At 35.5% G+C, this 21,251-nt stretch overlaps 1 protein-coding gene across 1 annotated transcript in view; it reads right to left on the minus strand.

Moving 5' to 3' along the window:
* GALNTL6 (polypeptide N-acetylgalactosaminyltransferase like 6) overlaps nucleotides 1-21,251 on the minus strand; it is an 819,656-nt gene that overhangs the window by 519,221 nt on the left and 279,184 nt on the right. The window contains exon 3 of the mRNA XM_045552501.1: nucleotides 4,115-4,223. Coding sequence (XP_045408457.1) covers nucleotides 4,115-4,223 — 109 coding nt within the window. The remainder of the gene's footprint in view (nucleotides 1-4,114; nucleotides 4,224-21,251) is intronic.

Below are 21,251 nucleotides of genomic sequence, written 5' to 3' on the forward strand. Positions count from 1 at the left end.
TATAATGCAATTACTGTTAAAGGAAATATTTCATTAAAAGTTAATTTTAATCTAATGAATAGTAATGAATGTTATTTTGATAATACTTCCTAAAGTTGACCTCCTAACAAATCTCATTATGACATTTATTGAGAGCACATCATAGATATATAAATTAGAGTGAGCCCTTTAACAAAAAGCAATGTTTCATTATTGACAGTAATAAAAAAAGATGCTAGACGATGTTTTTAAGAGACATGAGGCATCAATAAAAGATGACCAGGAGCCATTGTAGTTATAGAAAAATTATCATTTTTGTACTTTCTAAAATCAATATAGTTAATCTATCCCAAATGGAGCACATTTCTGTTTCCAGTTCTGTTTATTTGGAAGTCTTGTTCAATTACATAGGCTAAAGACATCTAACAGCAAAATAGATCCCCCCTCAGCACTGAAGTGTGATGCTGTTTAAAGGAACTCAGGAAACCCTACTGTTAATCATTTAAAGAATGGTAAATTCCTACCCCTCAAATTGGGTTTTAGTGCTCACCCTTTACATGGATGGCACAGGAATTTGCAGCAATTAGTAAGAAACCTCAGGAACTTCAATCATGAGGTTTAAGGGGGTATGAGATGCAATATCCAGAAAAGAAAAACAGCAATTGTTGTGCATCAGGTTTGTACAATGCTTTCCTAATGTGGAGGTGCCGTTATTCCAAAAGCTCAATTCAAATGATGCAAGAGAATGTTCTGACTTAGAGCCCTTGGGCAAGTGGTTATATTTCATGGAATCGCAATTTTTAACTCGTTAAACTTAAATACATATTTGTGTAAATAGAGATGGAAAGATAATTGTTAGAAAGAAAATTAAATTGGTTAAAGGAAAAAGTGAATGAATGGGAATATATCTGTACGTGATAGTGCAATGATTGGTGGGCCTTGCTAAGCTGGTGATACATGATCTGGGGACCTACTAAGGGAAGAGTAGGTTTGTGAAATTATAGATGAAAAGTGTTCAAGGCAGCAGGAACAGCAAGTGAAAAATCCTAGAACGTGTTTAGCATATTAAGGAAGAATAAGGAGCCCAGTGTGGCCAGTGGAGAGACCGAAGGCCAATCAATAGGAGATGAGGCCAGAGACACGGCTCATGCATAGATCATGCTGGGCCTCCTTGATCAAGGAATAAACTTGGATTTATTTTTGAGTATGATTATCAGTCTTTGTGGGTATTTGAGGAGAGGAGTGAAATGATCTGATTATGCATCTTTAGAAGATCACTCTGGTTCCTCTTTAAAGAGCTCTGGGGCAAGGAGACCAGTTAGGAGGCTATTGGAGTCGTTTAGGCAAGAGACATTGGTGGTTTGGATCAGAATGGCCATGGTGTCAATATACAGTGAAGGCTCCTACGACTGTGCTACATGCTTCTCAATAGCTACTGTAGTGCATTTTTTTCTAAAATTTTCTCCCAGAGCTTGGTATAGTATTTGGCATTTAAAAATATTTCTTGAACGAACAAATGAATAAAATGACAGAGGACTCAATAAAAAACTTGGATATTCAAACTGACAAGATTAACTAAGACAAATAGAAGTAGTAAAAAAGTTAGACATCACTTCATAAAATTCCTGAGGCTTATGGTAGAATGCATAGGTTGATAATATGAGGGTAAAACCTGTTGCAAAAAGATCAAATAGAAGGGTTGAAAATAGCTTTTCTTTTTTTTTTTTTATGGCATGCACTCATATTTTAATCCGAAAACCAGTTGTAAATGCAGTGATATATTTTGAGTTAAAATGAAAATAAGACTAGACAAGAAATATTTTCAAATTTCAAAACTAAAGATAAGTGCTTTCTAGAAATACGTATCACTTGTATTAATAATGATATTATAAAACACATGCACACCACACACATACCACTGTGGATAGATTATTTAAAATGTATATTTAAAAAAATTGAAAAATAAAATGTATATTTTTATCATTTAAAGCAGAATTAGGCAGCATCACAGATAAATTAAGAAGCAATTATCCAAACTAATTGCATTTTCCTCCTCAACTTTTAGCATGGATTGATAGATCCATAGTTCAGGGAAATACCATAGGCAAAGTCTACATTTATTTAAAAGATTATATTGTTGTTTTTATTAATAAAAAATTATATATGAAGAAATTTCAGCCAGATAGCTGCTATAACAAAAACACTAAATATATATTGAATAACAGACCAATATCAAATTGTACATTGTCTTTCATATTGTATCAAAGCAATTTGTATTTAAATTCTTTCCCTTCAACTTTTAATAATAATTTGAATGAATATTCAAAGATCATGCTTTTCACTTTTTTAATAAAATATAACTGAGAGGCATAGCTGAACTGTTAAAAGAGAAAATTTAGTGTCAATAAATTTTCAAAGGACATGAAACTAGGAAAATGAACTGTAATGGGATTACACATAGAAAATGTGTGATTACAAATAAAATGCCTGAAGTATCACTAGATTAGTAGCAATCCATGAGAAAGAAAATCAAGGTTAATTGGATAAAAGTATAACTTTAGTTGATACCAGCATATATGCCTTTGTGCTTTAAAATTTGGTTTGCCTCTCCTTGGGAGTCCTCCTCACCCTGCAACACTGGGTTTGAAACCTTCTTCTGCAGGTAAATTGGTTCAGTTAATGCCAACCCCAAAACAATGAAGTATAAGATTATGAAATACTAAAAACTCTACATTTCTTTGAACATTAGTTAGAATCCTTTTAACAAATTTGAATAACCTTTGTAATTTAGCTTTATCTCTAAAGGTACAGATATGCCAGAAAAGAATCCTGATACTACACACAAAGTTTCGGGGTCTACCCTGAAATTGCTCTTTTCCTGTTTTTTGAATGCAAGAAATCTCCACTTCCTCAACGGTGGAAGCAATATCTTCTTTTTCTTATTATTCACCTGTGGTGTTTAACAACGTGCCCTCACCTCACAGACCACCTACTTATTAGAAACAAGTATTTAAAGAATCTGATATCTCAAAAATCACCAAATATGCCACAAAGATGTAATTGCCAGAACAGGGACATCTTTGGGACAAGCTTCTTTAATGAAGTTGGGAGAGGGGAGCTTTATTTGGAGAAAAGGAATGAAAGAGGAAAACGAAAGAAGTCTATAGCAAGGTCAGCCACACCTGACACAGAGCTAAGAACGCTTCCCAGCCCGGGACAATTTCATAACTATTTAAACATTCCTACCCCGGTCATCCTGCAGGGATGAGCTAAGAGGAAGGCTGGCAGGGGGACCTCACACTGTGGCCAGGCACAGTTCTGCTGCTGATTTGACCTGGAATGCAGTGTCTCAGTGCCGCTCAGCTGTCTTTACCAAACAGGAGCTGGTCGATTTCTGTGGCGTCCTCATTAGGGAAAAACAGAGCTCTTCTGGCCAAGTGAGAGAATATGGGCTTCCTGTAATTTTTCATTCGCTTTCACTGGATTTCTACTTAGATACCCTTCAGAATCCTTGTTTCCAAAAACTGAATTTTTCAGTCCTTGTAGAAGGGCTTATTCTTTCCTGTTCCTTTGCCCTGTAGCTCTGGCCCAGGACTAGAATTCTGTGAACATGTACAGACCTAACTGGTTTCATCGAAGTGCCTGCTTGTTTATCCAAGCGTTCCAACCTCGGGTCCCCAGCTGCTGTGACCCACTGACTTGCTGTGGCCCCTGCCCTCCCCACCACCAATGTCTAGAAATTACTTCAGAAATTAGATACTTTTCCTCATTGGTTAGATACGCTTCCGTCCTAATGAGTGATTCTTGCTCAAGATATATATCCACCAGGTCAAGTCTCATCGATAAACCCCAAGATAACCCCAGAAATTATTAAAAAGCAGTTTGGAAATATAACATAGTATAGGTTCCTAGAATTTTAATGACCTCTACTGCAGCTGATATTGGCAGGGTTATTAGTTATGTTTTTGGTGTCTGAAATTTGAAGTCATTTTGGTTCTGTCCAGTTTGAGCTCCAATATACCCATGAGATGTACTTTACTGTGTGCAGAAGAAATACTCATTAGAGACCCTTTAAGTGACAAACGAGATGCTGCAGTGAGTACAGTAGAACTGCGGCTGACACTGAACTTCATACCTGAGCGCATAGCCTCTTTCTGAATGCTTTCATAGTCATGCCAGTCCTTTCTTCTCAAACCATCTGTCCATGCATAGAATTGCCCATCTCCCAGGCCCAGTGGAAATGTCTGTGGAAAAGGAAAGTATTCAAGCATAAAAAGGAGGCAGTTCCTTTCGCATGGTAGGTAAACACAGCCAGGCACATAATAGGCAGTCAAAGAATATTTGTTGAATAAGTGATTCCTCAGATAGTGAAAACAAAGCTATTGCTAGGGACCAGATTAATACATATTTTAAATCCTTTTATTTAACCTTTAAAATGAAAGCATGCCTCTCACATAGCCCCTGCCATTCTCTATTTTATTTTATCCAGAGACATTAATAATTCAGTATTTTACCTCCAAGCATAAACACCTAGCTATTTTTATTCACCCAAAGTATAAATATTGGTAATGCTACTAATTCTGGTGTTAAATTAATTTTTTTGTGATTAGTACAGTTTCATTTTAATCAAGCGTATTTGAATGGCTTTATAATAACAGCAACTGTTCATTGAATGCTCAGTATGTGCCAGGTCCTACGTCAAATACTCTCTGCATAGAAGTTTGTTTCATCTTTATAATCATTGTGGGTTATAAATCCCCATTTTTCTGTCAAGTAAACTGAGGCTCACAGAACTACAATTACTTGAATTAAACCATAGTTGACAAAGCCAGGATTTGGATCAGTTCTGTTAAGACCAAAATTGTGGACTGAACAAGTATTGAACACTGTCTCCCATCTAGAATTCAGCCGAAACATAGAGCTTGTTTATACTAGCGCGGAAATAACCACCCACTCATCCACTGCACTCCCAACATATGCTTCATGCTTTTCCAAAACCCAATACATTGTAATGTCAACTTGAAAATTATTTCAGCAGAAGCTACTTCCTTTTTTAAGGCATTTATTTCTGGTAATAAGAAAGAAAAAATGTTTTCAGTAAAATTTATCTTCACAATGTTAATAGTTAAGATAATGTACAATAAACGTTTTCACATTCACTGACTACTTTTATGAAGTAATACATCTATGGAATAAAGAAAAAATTCTAAAAAGTAGAAAAAATTCGATTTAAGCAAAAGATGAATAATTTCAGTGAGGTAATTTTATTCTAAGAGCCATTCCAAGGCACACAAAATGTCTCATTTCTTAGTTTTAGACAATGCAGCTGTGATGCATATGAAAAGTGATCTACCTTGAGCGCATCTTTGTAGCTTATAAAAGGTCCACTTGTTTTGGAATAAAAATGGGGAATAATATTTTTAAAAAACAGGGTAGTTAAAATCAGATGAAAGATTTTCCAAATCAAGTGAATATAATCTATATATTTCAAGGACTTTGTTGCTCATAGTAGTGGTGAGCCCAGGAGAAAAGAACAGAGGAACAAACATATAAACATAAACTATTAGAGATGATGAGGATAAATTTTTAAAGGAAGATAAAAAGAGGAAAATTATGAAAAAATAAACAAAATAACAAAGTAAAAATAGACGAAAATAAGATAGAACAAACATTAAGAAATCCAAACTTTTTTTGTAATTGATGTTTATCTTATCCTTAGAAATTTTAGTACTCAGCTATGCATAGAAAGTTTTAAATAATCAAATAAATTTAAAATATACAACCTATGTTTTGTCTCAACCACGCATATACAGATAAGTACTGAGCACTGATGAATATCTCCTACACTGATTTAGGTAATTCCAACTTACAAACATGACTTTCAGAGCAAAACAGATAAATTCAAAACAAATTTTGACATGAAACAGAGGGATGGTCCTGTGTAAACTCCAGTACGCAAGCGCTCTCTGGTTGCCCGTGCACTCCATTTCTCTTATTTTGATATATCTAAGATAGAAAATTCTTAGTAACTGGTAATAAAAGCAAATTGGATAAAAAGGTAATCTTTACTCTTTCCAGAAACCAAATGAAAATGACAATAAGGCATCACATGCATCAAGAAAGCAGTTAGTTGAATCGACAAAAACTTTTTGCAAATGACTGAGAACTACTGGAACAGAAGCATATTTTTCTTATGCCACTGACTTTTTAAAAGCCTTAAGAGTTAGAGGCATCAGGTATTTCTGATGTTGAGGCGAAAAGTGAAAAGAAAAAGATTTGTTGACGTTTTTTATAAGGGGCAGTTAGACTCCCCTGGGTTCTCTGTCCAAGTCCAACAATGAGACAATTTCCGAGAGCCATCCTCTGCCTTCCCCACCCATAGAGGACTGGAGTTTGAATGAGAGAAGTATCCTCGTGGGCCACGAGAAACCAGTGAATGCAAGGATTCCAAGGTGCAGTGAAAATCAGGGCTCCATGTCAGTCCGTGCACCAAACGCCGTTAATGAATCTATAGTCCTCACTAGACTTTCGGAAAGCTGCCAGTCCTAGGCTACACCCTCAGACAGGAAATAGAGGAATCCTCCCTGGAGAATGGGAATCACTAAGCAGAGATACAGGGCATGGCTCCCAGGTCCACACCAGTAACCACAGAAAACATCCCCGTGTTAGCAAGCGCTTTTCTGCACAGAGAACTTCCCAGCAGTATTTTCACTACTTCATTCTGAAGTATGGATAGGCAGCCAAGGATCGCCAGGTATTGCAGAGGACTCTTAACATAAAATTCAGAGGCCAAAATAAACAAAAGGCATAACACGCTTGAAGCGATCAGAGGCAATGTCAAGCACAGATGAAAACTTAAAAAATGTAAATTTAATTTCTTTAAAGAGCCTTAAGGAAAGTTCCTCCACAGAAACAGAAATTTGAAAGAAAGGAACATTTAGAGAATAAAAAAGAGCTCTTGAAAAGTACAAATGTGATGGAAGGAAACAATAACTAAGAGACAGCTTGGAAAATGAATGTCAAAGGAACCCTAAGAAATAGGAAAACAGAAAATGAGAGAGAGAGGAAAAGATGCAACGCTGAAGGGAGGTGGGGACACAGTGGCCAATTGAGAGACCCTGCAGCTGCCTGTGCAACGGGATGGGAGCAGCTCCAGAAAACATGCCTTTGTGAAAAAAAAATGTTTAAAAAAGCTTGGATAGTTAAATAGACATTTTATATGAGAGGAAAGAAGTAGATAAATGCAAAATCAGAAAAAAATCAGGGAACAGCAATATCCATGTTATCTACAAATATGGAGTCATATAACAGCATAAAAATAAGAGATTGACATAGTCGCCTCTGGACATCAGAAATTGCAAGTAGGGGAAGTAGGCAAGGGGATTGCTGGATACTGTTATAGGCTTCATAGTATGAGCATTTTAAAAATTATTTGCAAGTATTTACATAAAAATAAATCTCAAAAATTCATAGGTATTATTAGCAGGTATTAGTGTTCCAGCAAGGTGTGTTAGCATCACAAGAACGTTTTGTGATGGTAGAGGAATCAGGTTAAAGCAGAACACCTAAAACGATGCTTTAATAAAGGCCCCTGGAGGATTTGCTACACTAACACTCTTCTATCGGTGTCGTTGCTACTCACGGAGCAGCAGTGTCAGCATCACCCGGGAACTTGTTAGACATACGATGCCCTGATCCCAGCTCAGGTCTGTTAAATCAGAAACTTAAGAGAGAGACAGAAATTTGTGAGAAATCTATCTACGAACAAGTTCTCCAGGTGATTCTGAGGCTTAGTAAGGGGTGAGAACCTCTAATCTGGATGAATAGTAAAGTGACACAATTATCACGTTAAAAAAAAAAAGTGCAACTGATTAGCATGCTATGTGCCACAATCCACTGAAGAATCTTTTTCTCATTGAGGGCTGATGACCAATATACAGGTCAGGTGTGCTTGCATCGCTTTCACCTGCCAGGAAGGTGGCTGCGTAGACCCAGATCAATCCCAGCGCATTGGTATAGACAGGACCACGTTGCATCCAAAAGCTTAACCTTCCGGTAAGTGGCCCGTCAGGATTCTGACTTTTCCTTTCACATGAGCGGTCTCCAGTGCCCAGACACGCTGGCTTCTCTCCGGGTTATATCGTATGTTCTCTGATTGCAGCAGTACGGATCCATTATCTATGACCTTGTAAAATTAATATAAAGAATATTGGGCCTTCACGAGGCACATATTTCAGACCCACCTTAGGTTGGCCATTTATTTGTGAGCACCCATTCTGTTTTTCACCTTGAGGACTTTTTATTCATTGTGATGTCGCTACAAATAATTAACTTGAGAAAATACCAGGGATGGAAGAGAAGACCCATTAGGTAGAAACCACATGTAATGATAGAGCCTAGTCCCAGAGCCTATTGAAAACTAATGTCCTTTTGAATGGGCCATGAGAAAAGTTTCCAAGGATGAAACATTACTCACAGGAGATGTATTTAACAGAGGTAACAAAGTCAGACACTTTCTGGGGTCAGGGATGTGACACAGTGGGTGAAAGGCAGGGTGTGTGTGCTGCTGTAAGGAACCATGGGCTCTGGGATGCCTGGCTGCTGTCACTAGTGATCATAAAACATGTCCCTAGGGCTCTCAGTTTGCAAACCCCTGGTGGATAGAAAGAACTTGCTCCTTAATTCTAAATTAAGGCGATCTTGTTTATCATAATTATAAATGGGGATAACAATACAAAGACACATTTGTGAATCTCTATGAAGGAAAGATTATCTGTATTCTAAAACCTATCTTAGCTTTTATAAATCAGTCGGTAGACTTTTATTCTCATAATCAACCGTATACCCCTCTCTCTACTTGTTCCTTAGAAGACAATGTGACAATCCAGGAAAACTCTGGATCCAGGGCCAGAAGACATAAGTTAGGGTTTCCAGCCATAGACAGGAAATCTACATTTCCTCTAGCTCCTTCAACTAGCTCATGTATGAAATTAGGGTAACAAAAACAAAATCTACCTTACCCACCTCACAAGGCTTTTTGAGTAGTAAACCAGAAAAAGTATATGAAAGCCTTTGGTTTATCAAAACGTAATATATGATAATTTTTTTCACCACCTCTGCTATTTTTATAGATATTTGATTTATTTCCATTGTCCTTACAAACATTTTAACATAATTGCAGAGATAAAACTTAAATCATTAAACAAATCTTAAATTATGTGGGCCAAACTCTCTTACAGTAGATGTTAATAGAATATCTTGATAGGTGTGACTTCTTACACTGGGTGTAATTAAGTTTCTTATATATTAAAGACACCTGGGAAATATTTTAAGCAACTGAAACTCTACTGAAAACTTCCCACCATGGGTGGCGTGGCTGGGCAGAAGGAGATGACCAACATTTACTCTGAGGCCATTTTATCCTCATAAGAACTAAGAAACAGATGAGAAAATAAGTTTAGAAAGGTTTAGGTCATATCATTAAGTTCTTCTGATCATATAACATTTGCTAATATGTGGCAATCTAGAATTTGAACCAAGGGCATCTGCCTTAAAATCTTATGAATTAATAAAACCAAACAAACATGAAGACTTCTCATGATTCTCTCATTATTCATTTATTAAAACTGATTTATTCAAACTGTATTATATAAAGTCATTTAGAAAAAGGTTAGGAAATAAAACCGGAGGGATAAGATGAAGCCACCAAAACAAATTGATACACAGGACTTCGGACCACGCACTGAGCAATAGGGAGTCATTCCAGGCTCTCAAACTGAAGAGTAATAGGATAAAATGCTGTGCAGAAATTAGTTTTGCTGTCATTGTTTTAATATCCCTTTCCTTCCTGAGTATGAACCCACCTGAAGAGCACGCAATGGGTCTAGAGTAATCTACAGAGAAAAGTCTGCATTTTTGTATTCCCATAAAACATACTGAGTGCTACAACATAATCTTTTGTGGATAAAACTATCTTATTCTTTATATTCTGTGTAAATTCTCAGATGTGTCATCACTAACATAATTCCAAGATACTGACAAAATAAAGTAAGCCTTGAGCTGGTATTGATTGCTGAAACTTCGAATCAGTCCATCCTCCTGACTTTGTAAATGTGTTGTCTGCAACAGGAGGGGGCTCAGATGTGTCAAGCACATAGGAGAATGCACTAAGGCATCCAGCTCTTACTTTTAGATCTTAAAATTTTTCTATATCATCTGGAAATCTGGGTTGTTATGTAAAATCTTTGTATTAAAATTTTAAGCTTATTCAAATAGGTTTGAAACGTGCTGCATCCTGTCTTTAGGACATACCAAAGCTGCAGTTGCTGGTTCGAAACCTCTGGCCAGGCTCATTCCACAATCTCAGTCATGACCCTCACTCAGTCTGTCTCAGAAATTGATGGCATCGTCTTTTACCTTGTGTAAACTTGAATGAGCTTACCAAGACTCCGAGCTTGTAAATGTATCCTTTGCATTTATATTTGAATCTCAACCCCTGAGAGCTCAGAATGATTTTTCATGCACTATTTTAGTGGGACTCATATAGCAGCTCTCCAAGGGGCTGTGCAGATTGTTACAGCTGGGTAAAGGCAAACGCTGGCATCCAGACTGGTGAGGAGGTTTGCAACAGTGAACAAGTCAGAGGCAGAGTCAGGTCTGGTAAATGGCAACTGAGTACTGTTCTGTTTTATTTTGAGGACAAAAAAAAAAAAAAAAAAAAAGACGAGACAACCGAATGCCTCGATGCTCGGCATACCAGGTGAGATCATGTCCTCCTGATAAAACACCATGACATTGACCGCACAAATTGCAAGGTGAAATTTTTTCATGTAGAAATGTTCAGTTTTATTATACATATTCTTTATGGGATTTGTTTGCAAGAAAAAGCTGCTCTCACACTCGTGTTATACCAACACTTTATTTTAAATGATTGTATTCATGTGATACAAAGAATGCACAATGTAAGAGTCCTGTGCCTCCTCCTGCTCCAGTCACCCTGAAACTGGTTTTTAATGAGATTTTTATTCTTTGGTCAGTGAGAAGATTAAACATCACTTGTTTGCATAGGCAAAGTTCAGATCACCTCATCTTATGATTTCTTGGGGTTTTTGTGAAGAATTTCTGAAGAAGCCTCCCTGTTTAGCTAGGATTCATGTCTGGGTAGCTGAAAAGAAAAGAAAAGAACATGATGTGTTAACTTCCTTTGTTCCTATATTGTCCTTTAAGTTTTATTAACATTATAACTAGAATTAATTGTTAGTAAACAGAAGTTTCTGTTAGTAAGTAATCAGAGAGATCAGTAGCAAACTATTCTCACATGAATAAAGGACATTATTAAGAGTGGTTTTGTTAAAGGATATAAACTGAATGTGGCTGGTAAATTCCTCCCTGATAGTAAGTAGGTTTAAGAACACAAAAGGAGGCATAATCTTGCAGATATACAAAATTTCCATCTAAGCAATATGATGTAGGATAGTTGTGTTACTGACCCTCAAAATTACTGTAATTTTTACTGTTTTCCGTCACAACAGAAACCTGTGAAACCCAGCAGGGGAGCCCTCCACCCCCTGATTTCTAAGCAGCAGCATACCTTGGAGAAAGAGAGAGAAGGGATCAGCATCTTACAAAAATGACAAATTTTCTGAGAATCTTTTCCATCACAAAGCATTCTCTTTGTGATTCCTAAGGGGAAGATAAAAATAACAAAAAAGAAAACCAAAAAAAAAAAACACACACACACAGAAATTAGTGTAGAAGTGGATAGCATTTCTGTGAAAATGTAAAAGCAAAGAAAGATCGTGTCAAAAAAGTGTATCATATTAACCTTCAAGAATCACCTGTCCCCCTGTTGATGCTGAATCCACACATTTGCGGTTTTCTGGGGGAATTAAGCCTGGGTTTTGTGACCCCCTGAATTTTTCTTCGGAAGGACATCGTATGGAGCCTTAGTGTTCCACCCTATCATTTGTCGAGGAAAAAGCAGCATCCTCAGTTGTTCTCCACAATCAATATTATTTTAAACCGTGACTCTATTTTTTTTATTAATCTGAGTTCACTGTGCTATGTCTAAAGGGAAACATATAATGCAGAGAGATGAAATGAGGGTTAGAGAGAAAAAGCAATGATCTTTTGTCATGATAAGTGTGATAGTGACAAAGAAACAACAACAAAAAAAAGAGTGTTAGTTCTTTCTCCAAATTGTACAGCACCCAAGAGCTTTCATGTCTGGTAACAAAGTAAACAGCATAATAGCCCTAGACCCATAATTACAACTGAGGAGATAAAATTAGTTCACAATTAAGAAATGATTAGATGATAACATGGCTAAGCTATTTATTTCACATTCCTAAAATATCACTATATAAAAATATGTTTAATTTGGCTATAGTTATTAATTATAATTTTATGATAACTAAAATCATCACATCAACCAGTATACAAATGGAGGTGAGACCTCAACATTGTCTTCTATGAGGCCTTTTCTACTTTTAGTTTTGTTGGAATTTTAAATGGCTTTTAAAGCGATGATTTTAAATTTTTATCTGATGGAAATGTCCTAAACAGTGAAGAAGATTGAAATATGCGAGCTTCACACTGAAAGGCTCAAACAAATATGTGTTTGGCCTGTCTGTCCTAATAGCTGAGTCCGTGCTTTAAGCTCATTCAATCTTTTAGGAAGATCTAGTGAGAAGGTAACAAAGTCACTGTGAACCATCAAAAATTGAACATTTTTTTCATATTCACGAATATCACAACTTAACACGTAAAATGGATCATTAGTAAGTCAAATATACCACTTAGAGATACAGAGCAGAGGGTTTTATACCATGTTCCCCTGCTACTACCAATATGTTAATACTGGTATAATTTTATGCAATCCGCCATTTAGCTGGATGGTCAACAGGTGTTTACTACATACCTGCTCTAGAGATATAGCTGCGAGACCGACAAAATTGCAGTCCTTAGAGACATTACATTCCAGTAGAAGGAGGCACTCATTCATTCAGCCAATATTAATTGAGCACCTACTATGTGCATGGCACTGTTCTAGATACTTGGGATTTATCAGTGACTAAAGCAGAGTGTCATGCCCTTGGGAAGCTTATACCCTGGAAGTGTGGTATTAAAAAATATAGACAAGTAAACTATGCAATATTACCTTCAGTGAGGTCTTTTATAGTTTAAGTATTGTGGAGGGAGATAAGGGGCAGATATATGCTGAATTTTTGACACAAAAAACTTAAGATACCTAAGACCTAGGAGGAGAGGTTCCTAATGAAGAATTGGATTTACTGGTCGAATGAGCACTACTACTTTCTCACTGGCGATTTGCACTATAAAAAAGTGTTAAACAAATTATTTTAAGTAACTATAGAGATCTGTTCTTATGTGGGAGGTCAAGCGTCTTTTCAGGCAGAAGTGTCAATGCTTTCAAATACCTAACCCAGGTTGCTTTTCATTGTATTGGCTATCTAGCGTAAATACAATTTGTTCACTCTGCTTGGAGGAGGGGGAATAATCTCCACTTCCTTAAATATCAGGCGATAAAATGTCAAGACTTGACAAGTAGAAGAAAAATCACTTAAAATCTAAATCTTAAAAGGGTCTTGGACCATGACTTTCACAGCTAATTATTTCAAATACCAGCAAAGATGTTTTCCAAGCTTTAATTTAGAGTATCTTGTTCAACAGATTGTAGACAAGAAAAACAATAGATCATTGTGCTTTCCTGGTATCCGTCCTGTACTCCAAAAATAATTTACTTATGGGAAGGCAATTTTGATTATTATAATTATATCTTAGAGTCAAAAGTTTTCTAAAATTAGAACTAAATTTAAAACACTCCACTTTATGGGACATAGATATGGAATTGAATAGCATATGATTAAATGGTAAAAAAAATTATCTGCACATGGTCATGAAACAAAACAAAGATCTGCATAGTATTTATCATTTCTGCATTAAGGGTGTCAACTACACAACAATGCGATGATTTCTTCTATGATGTCTTGAATAGCATAAACAAATGAGATAACTCATATTAATAGTGAAAACCATAAATGCCAAAGAGTAAAAACTAAAATAAAATAAAATATTTTACTTATATATGGATTACTTTTTTACCTATGCACTTTAAGAACAGATGGCTTTTTCTGCATCTATTAAGATGATTGTATGATTTTTTCTCCTTAATTTTGTTTGTGTGATGTATCACATTTATTGATTTGTGTATGTTGGACCATGCTTGCATCCCTGGTATAAAAATCATTGATCATGGTGTATTATCTTTTTCATGTGATGTTGGATTTGATTTTCTATTATTTTGTTGAGAATTTTTGCATCTCTGTTCATGAGAGATATTGGTCTGTAGTTATCTTTTTTCCTGTGTCCTTTTCTGGTTTTGGCATCAGGGTGATACTGGCCTCATATAATGAGTTAGGGAGAATTTCCTACCCGTATGTTTTTTTATTTTTCTGAAGAGTTCTGGGAGGATTGGTATTCTACAAGGATATAGTAACCAAAATAGCATGATACTGGTATAAAAACAGGCACATAGATCAATGCAACAAAATAGAGAATCCAGAAATAGACCAACATATTTAGAGCCAATTGATCTTTGACAAAATCAACAAGAACACACTCTAGGAAAAGGACACCCTTTCCAATAAATGGTGCTGGGAAAATCAGACCATATATGCAGAAGAATGAAATGGGACTGTTATGTCTCACCATATACAAAAATCAACTCAAGATGTATTAAAGACCTAAATGTAAGACATTAAACTATAAAAATACTAGAAGAAAGCCCAGGGAAATCTCTTCTGGACATTGGTATAGGCAAAGAATCCATGAGTAAGACCTCAAAAGCACAGGCAACAACAACAAAAAATAGACAAATCATACTTAAACTAAATGCTTCTACACAACAAAGGAAATAATAAACAGAGTGAAGTGACAACCTGCAGAATGGGATAAAATATTTGCAAACTATGTATCCAACAGGGGGCTCAAAAAACTAAAAAATAGTAATTCCATTAAAAAGTGAGCAAAGGACATGAATAGATATTTTCCAAAAGAAGATCTACAAATGGCCAACAGGCATATAAAAAAAAATAACTAATCATCAGAGAAATACAATTAAAACCACAATGAAATATCATCTTACACTAGTCAGAATGGCTACTATTAAAAAGACAAAAATAACAGAGGTTGGTGAGGACATAGAGCAAAGGGAACACCCATACATTGTTGGTGGGAATGCAAATTAGGACAACCTCTATGAAAAATAATACAGAGATTTCTCAAAAACCTAAAAGTAGAACTACCATTCAATCCAGCTGTCCCATTACTGGGTATCTACTCAAGGGAAAATAAATCACTGTATCAAAAAGAAACCTGCTCTCATGTGTTTATTGCCATACTATTCACAATAGCAAAGATAGGTCATCAACCGGTGATTTAATGAAGAAAATGTGGTATATATACACAATGGAATACTGTTCACCCATAAAAAAGAATGAAATGATGTCTTTTGCAGCATCATGGATGAAACTGGAAGCTATTAAGTGAAACAAGTCAGACACAGAAAGACAAATACTGCGTGTTTTCACTTGTAAGTGGAAGCTAAATAACGTGCACAGTTGGATGTAGCGTGTGGAACAATAAACACTGTAGACTCAGAAGGGTGAGGCAGTGGGAGTGGGTAGGATGATGACAAATTACTTAATAGGTAAAACATACATTATTTGGGTGATGGATACCCTAAAAACCCTGACTTCACCACTATGCAATCTATGCACGTAACAAAATGATACTTGTACCCCATAAATTTATACAAATAATAATATTAAAAAACAGCAAATAAATCCCAATAGAGGGACATTTTACAAAATACCTAACCAGTACTCTCAAAAACTGTCAAGGTCATCAATAACAAGGAATGTCTGAGAAACCGTCACAGCCAAGAGGAACATAAGGAGACGTGGTGACAAAATGCCATGTGGTGCCCTAGAAGGCATGCTGGAATAGAAAAAGGACATTAAGTAAAAACTAAGGAAATATGAATACTATGGACTTTAGCTAAGAACACTGTATCAATATTGCTTCATTATTTGCAATAAATGCATCCTGCTAATGTAAGATAATAACAGGAGGTACTGGGTTTGGAGTTTATGAGGGTTATGTACTCTCTGCAATATTTCTGTAAATCTAAAACTGTTACAAAAATAAAGTGTTTTTAAAATGACCATAAGTCTCTTTAGCAATAATCTTGGAATTTTAACAATATTTACACTTTGTTATATGGTGAAATCTATTCATATGCTGAAGTGTACTTGTCTTTTCAATTCATAGCTCTGTTGTCAACATTTCTCATTCTTTACTATGATATGTATTAGCATAATTAATAACTGTTACAAATAATGGGGAAAGATGGCACAGGCTTTTTGTGTGCTATACTAGTTTGCATTTAGATGATGATAAACTACTCAGTTTAATTATTTTTATTTACTTACTTGTGTTGATATATTTAAAATTCTAATGCACCAAGGAGTCTCTATGCCAGCCTGACCGGGAAATAGAAATCCATTCAGCAAAATAAACTTGTGGAAGGGCAAATATAAATTTGAATGAAATGAAAATTAAAATAGCAATCTCTAGCCTCTGCTTATTAAACCAATAAGTCAATAAATTTGGCAGTGTTACTAACATAATTTTTTATTTTGATCAAATGTTATTATTGCTTATAAAAAAAGAGAAAGTTGAAATACGCTTTTTTTAATTGAGTTAGTATTGTGGACATCTGTTAAAAGATTGGAGACTAACATCAGTTTGAATTTATTTTTCCTTCTTTGTACATGCTTGTTATGATTCAATAAAATGTAGTATTAAAGTGAATAAAAGATTATTTTTTAAATGTTTGATCTTCTAGAACTACTCCTTTGTTTTTGTTTTTGTTTTTGTTTTGTTTTTGACCACAGACCCTGGATCCTCCTACCTTAGAAAGATAGTCAGAATGCATAATTCTATAAATAAAGTCTTTTAAATTATACAGCATTGATGCTTTGGGGGGATATTATATCACATCAGTCTCTCAGTGGACACATGTACCATCTATATACTCTGAGTTTGTAAGGGACAATTTCTGGAATGCTAAAATAGTTAACTTTGTGGGAAATTGCTTGGATCAGAATTTACGTGTGAAATTTTGTGACATTTATGATTATGAGATTATTTATGAGTTTTGACACGTGTAAATATATAAGAAAGTGAAATTAAAAATCTTGAGCAAATATTCTGCTTTGTAACTAAATATCCTTGTAAGTTAGCTTTTTTTTTTCTAGTATAGACTGCAGAATCAGAAAAGAAAAACTGGAGAATTAAAATTTTTTTAAAAAGAATTGGAGAATTTCTGCAGTCTAACCTTTCTCATGTATTTTGAGCAACTATTTGTATTTATAAAACTCTTTCTGTTTGTGTTTTCCTAAGAATACTTTCTTCTACATAATGGCCTTTTACTTATTTGACGATGATAGTTCAGTTTCTCACACAGACGTGATTAAAAGAGACTTCATCATTCTCCTCAGGCTCATCGAGTTAACAATCATCCTCCCGTGTAATGTCCAAGTAGAATTTGACCAAACCAGAAAAAGGCGACTTTAACCCTCTTGTTCTGAAACCAATATATCCATTAAAGCAGTCACCAAAATCACTCTAGGTACTCACCAATAAAATCTGTTTTGTTTTTAAGTATGTAATTCTGTTTTGCAGTCTTAAAAGTGAAATAATTCACTAAGCCTCCCAGCTTTGTGGATTATTAACAATATATCATCAAAAGTCTCATTAATGTTCTTTCAAACAATACCAAATGGCGCAAATGCGAGAAGGCCCTTCAGCATGTTTGGCTCCGTTGAAATTCAGATAGGCCCTGTTTTACTTTTCTAATGTTTCCAGGTTCCTAATTAAATGATATTCTTTCAGTTAATTACACATTTTAAGAACTCAATGTTTTTAGTATTAATAATATATTGGTTATACATCTATTATTTGAATTCCAATAATTTTAGTTCTGCTACATAATTCTATGATTTCATATTTAGAGTGATTGTTGATTAACTAAAATAATTTAAAATGAAAAGAAAAAAAGAATGCAAAAGCATACTCTTAATAACCTTAAACTTGCTGGGGAATAAAAGCCAGTATCTCTTTGAGATCAGAGCCTCAGATGACAGCTCAACTTCCAACATGCACAGGTATGGGTCTCACTTTGTAGTGCTCTTGAGCTCACTGCGTGACCTCCAAGTGACATCAGTAAGGATTCCACAAAGATCTAAAATATCACAATTCAACTGTCTAATTATAGCTTCCCACTAATCTTCTGTTCCTCACTCTGTCTTCTTTTATTTGCTTAAACAATGATTGTTCCCTTTCAGAACTGGAGAAAACTTTTGACAGGCATGAGGTATAGGAAAAATTCTATTAATACAAGTTACATAGAATGAAAATATTTTCCAAAACACAGTGGATTTTAAAGAAGACACTGCAGTTTAGGAATAATCATAAGAAACGTAATGTGTTTCATGCACTTACTGTGGTTATGTTATAAAGGCTTTACGTTGATTCATTTATATAATCCTTGAAAATTCCATCAGTGAACATTTGTAATTACTGTCCTCTTTAGTTGAGCACAGAAAATTCAGGTAAGTGTTGAAGGTCACATAGCTAGTAACAGGCAGGGCCGGGTTGATAGGCCCGTAGTGTGACTCTAGATCTAGTTTTCACAGCTACACCAAGCAGCTTCTTTGAAAGAAGTGTTATGTTGGCTCTGACCAAGGGTTTCTTTAGAATATAGTGAGCAAATGTTTCACCTTTTCAGAACAGGCTGCCCAAACTGTGATTAAAGTTAGCATTTCTAAACAGAACTCTTGATGTTTCTTCCATTGCTGGAATCGGTTTGCTCCTACTCTCCCCGAGAAAGCATTCTCGTCCCTCCTACTCCCTCACCGTCTCTCTCCGACAATGGCAGCAGCTTCCCCACCTTGCTTCCTAGTGCTTCCCTTGTCCTGTTGTAATCCACTCTCCACAAAGATCCAAAGTTGGCCTTTCAAAACATAGCTCAGATCATGCACTTTTTAGTTAAAGCTATTTAGTAAATTGACGCATTAAATTAGAATGAAATCGAAAATGCTTACCAAGGCTTAGGCGACTTTATGTAATTTGGCTTGGCCCACCCCTATGACCTAACCTGTAAGAATACGCCATTTATTAAAATGTGGTTTGTCTGCTCTGACATGCTTTCTGTTCCAGTCTCAGGAACTTTGTGACTGTTCATCCTTCTGCCTGGAATGTTCTTTCCTCAGCTGCTCATAAGCCTGGCTCTTTCTCATCATTCAGGTCTCACTTCAACTGTCACCTATTCAAAAATGCCTGCCCACAACCATCTCCAAAGCAGGCTCCCTGGGTCACTATCTATCTATCCCATCACTCTGATTTTCTTTGGCTCACCTGGCACTATCTGCAATTGCTCATTTTACTGGTATTAACAGTGTCAGTACAAATTACTAATGCAGTTATTAAAAAAAAGATATACATTCACTCATCAAGAACTGTCAAGAACATTCGTGATAACAAAATATATTGTATCATTCAACAGCTTGACCGTCTGGGGAGTATCTGTTCTTGACTTTTCTTCACCATGTCCTCCGAGCTCTACATTCTGTGATCTCCTGCTATCTCCCTGTATCCACAGCATTTGGACAGTGTTTTTCTCAGATCGTCAATATTGATAGGCTGAGTAAATACAGCTACCTTTCTGGAGTTAGAGTATTTAAAAGGGTTTGTCTAGGCAGAATTAGAATGTCCTCCTGCTGAGTCCCAGCTAGAAGAGTAGAAGATGTTCAAATGTTCTCTTGTTAGAAATTAGTTCAGTTGAACAGAGAAGGCCTTTTTTACCTAGCTTATAATTTTAATCCATTGATAGTAGACTTTGTGGATATGCAAAAGTAATAAGACATAGAGCTTATTGCTGGGAGCTCAGAAAGGAAAAAAAAAAAAATGTGACGAGATCTCCAGATCAAAGACTTCCAATAAAGAACAAAGATCACAGGGGCAGAGGAACTTCTATGGTAATGTGGCCTGTGCACTTCAGAGCGTACTTCTGCGTTGAGTGGGACTAGACGTAGGAAGAGATTATGGAACAAAAGAATGAGTGTCTTTCCTTTGTCGGAATGAATGGTCCTCTGACCTAGCTTTTAATATCCTTCATTCTCACAACACTGTGGATTATCAAGATGTCAGTTCAAAGACTCTCTGAGCTGGGTTGGCCTCTGCCATCTTTTAAGTTGCCCAGGACACCAAAAGGCCATAAGTATCTCAAAAAAGTGGACTCTTGCGTAAGTTTCAGTCTACGTAAAGTTCATCTTTGTGCCCATATCATCATATCTTACACTACTACCTAAGGCTTTCATCAGGAAGTTTTTATATACTGTATCTGCTGTTATGGAACTTTTCCTGATTAATTTTGCAAATCCTTGACTTTTTTCATTGACTTTATTTTGTATGCATTTATTTATCCATTTGTCAAACATTTAAGATGTGTTTTGCTTTATATTTGTTACCAAAGATGCAAAGATAAATATAATCTGTGTGCTTAAGGAGCTCAAATTCTAGTGTTGGAAAAGATACATACACCAACAATGGTGTATATTTAGGGTTTCTTAACTAGTTGAATGTATGATTTGGGATTTGGATCCTAATTTTTAGAGAACATTAGAGATATTCTCTAATGTTTAGAGAATATCAACATCTCCTTCATAATGAATGCAGGTCATAAACTACAATAGAATTGTGAGACTTAGGACTTCTTCGTCAATAGAAATTGCAAATATTTTTATTTCACATTACAGTTACAGCTATATTGAAATATTGTTTAGATCATTCCTTCTTTAAACTATGGCAATTATTAAACCCATCACTGGATATTGTTATTTTATGAGTTGGTAAAGATGCACAGTAGTTGCTACATCACAAATTTGACTTTAAAAAATATTTTGATCATTCTATTTAATGTGTTTTTTATCCTCTTGTAATTATATGTATTTTATTTTATGGTTTTAAAAACATTATTCTATAAAGCATTCATAAATTTTACCAGATTGTCATATCTCTCTTCAAGAACTCCTGTTCTAAGGTGAAAATACAATTTATCATGCAAACTAGGACACTTGAAAATGAAAGAAATCACTTTTGATAATTATAGAATAGATGAGATTATT

Source organism: Lemur catta, chromosome 5 (assembly GCF_020740605.2).
Source record: "Lemur catta isolate mLemCat1 chromosome 5, mLemCat1.pri, whole genome shotgun sequence".
Classification (NCBI taxonomy): domain Eukaryota; kingdom Metazoa; phylum Chordata; class Mammalia; order Primates; family Lemuridae; genus Lemur; species Lemur catta.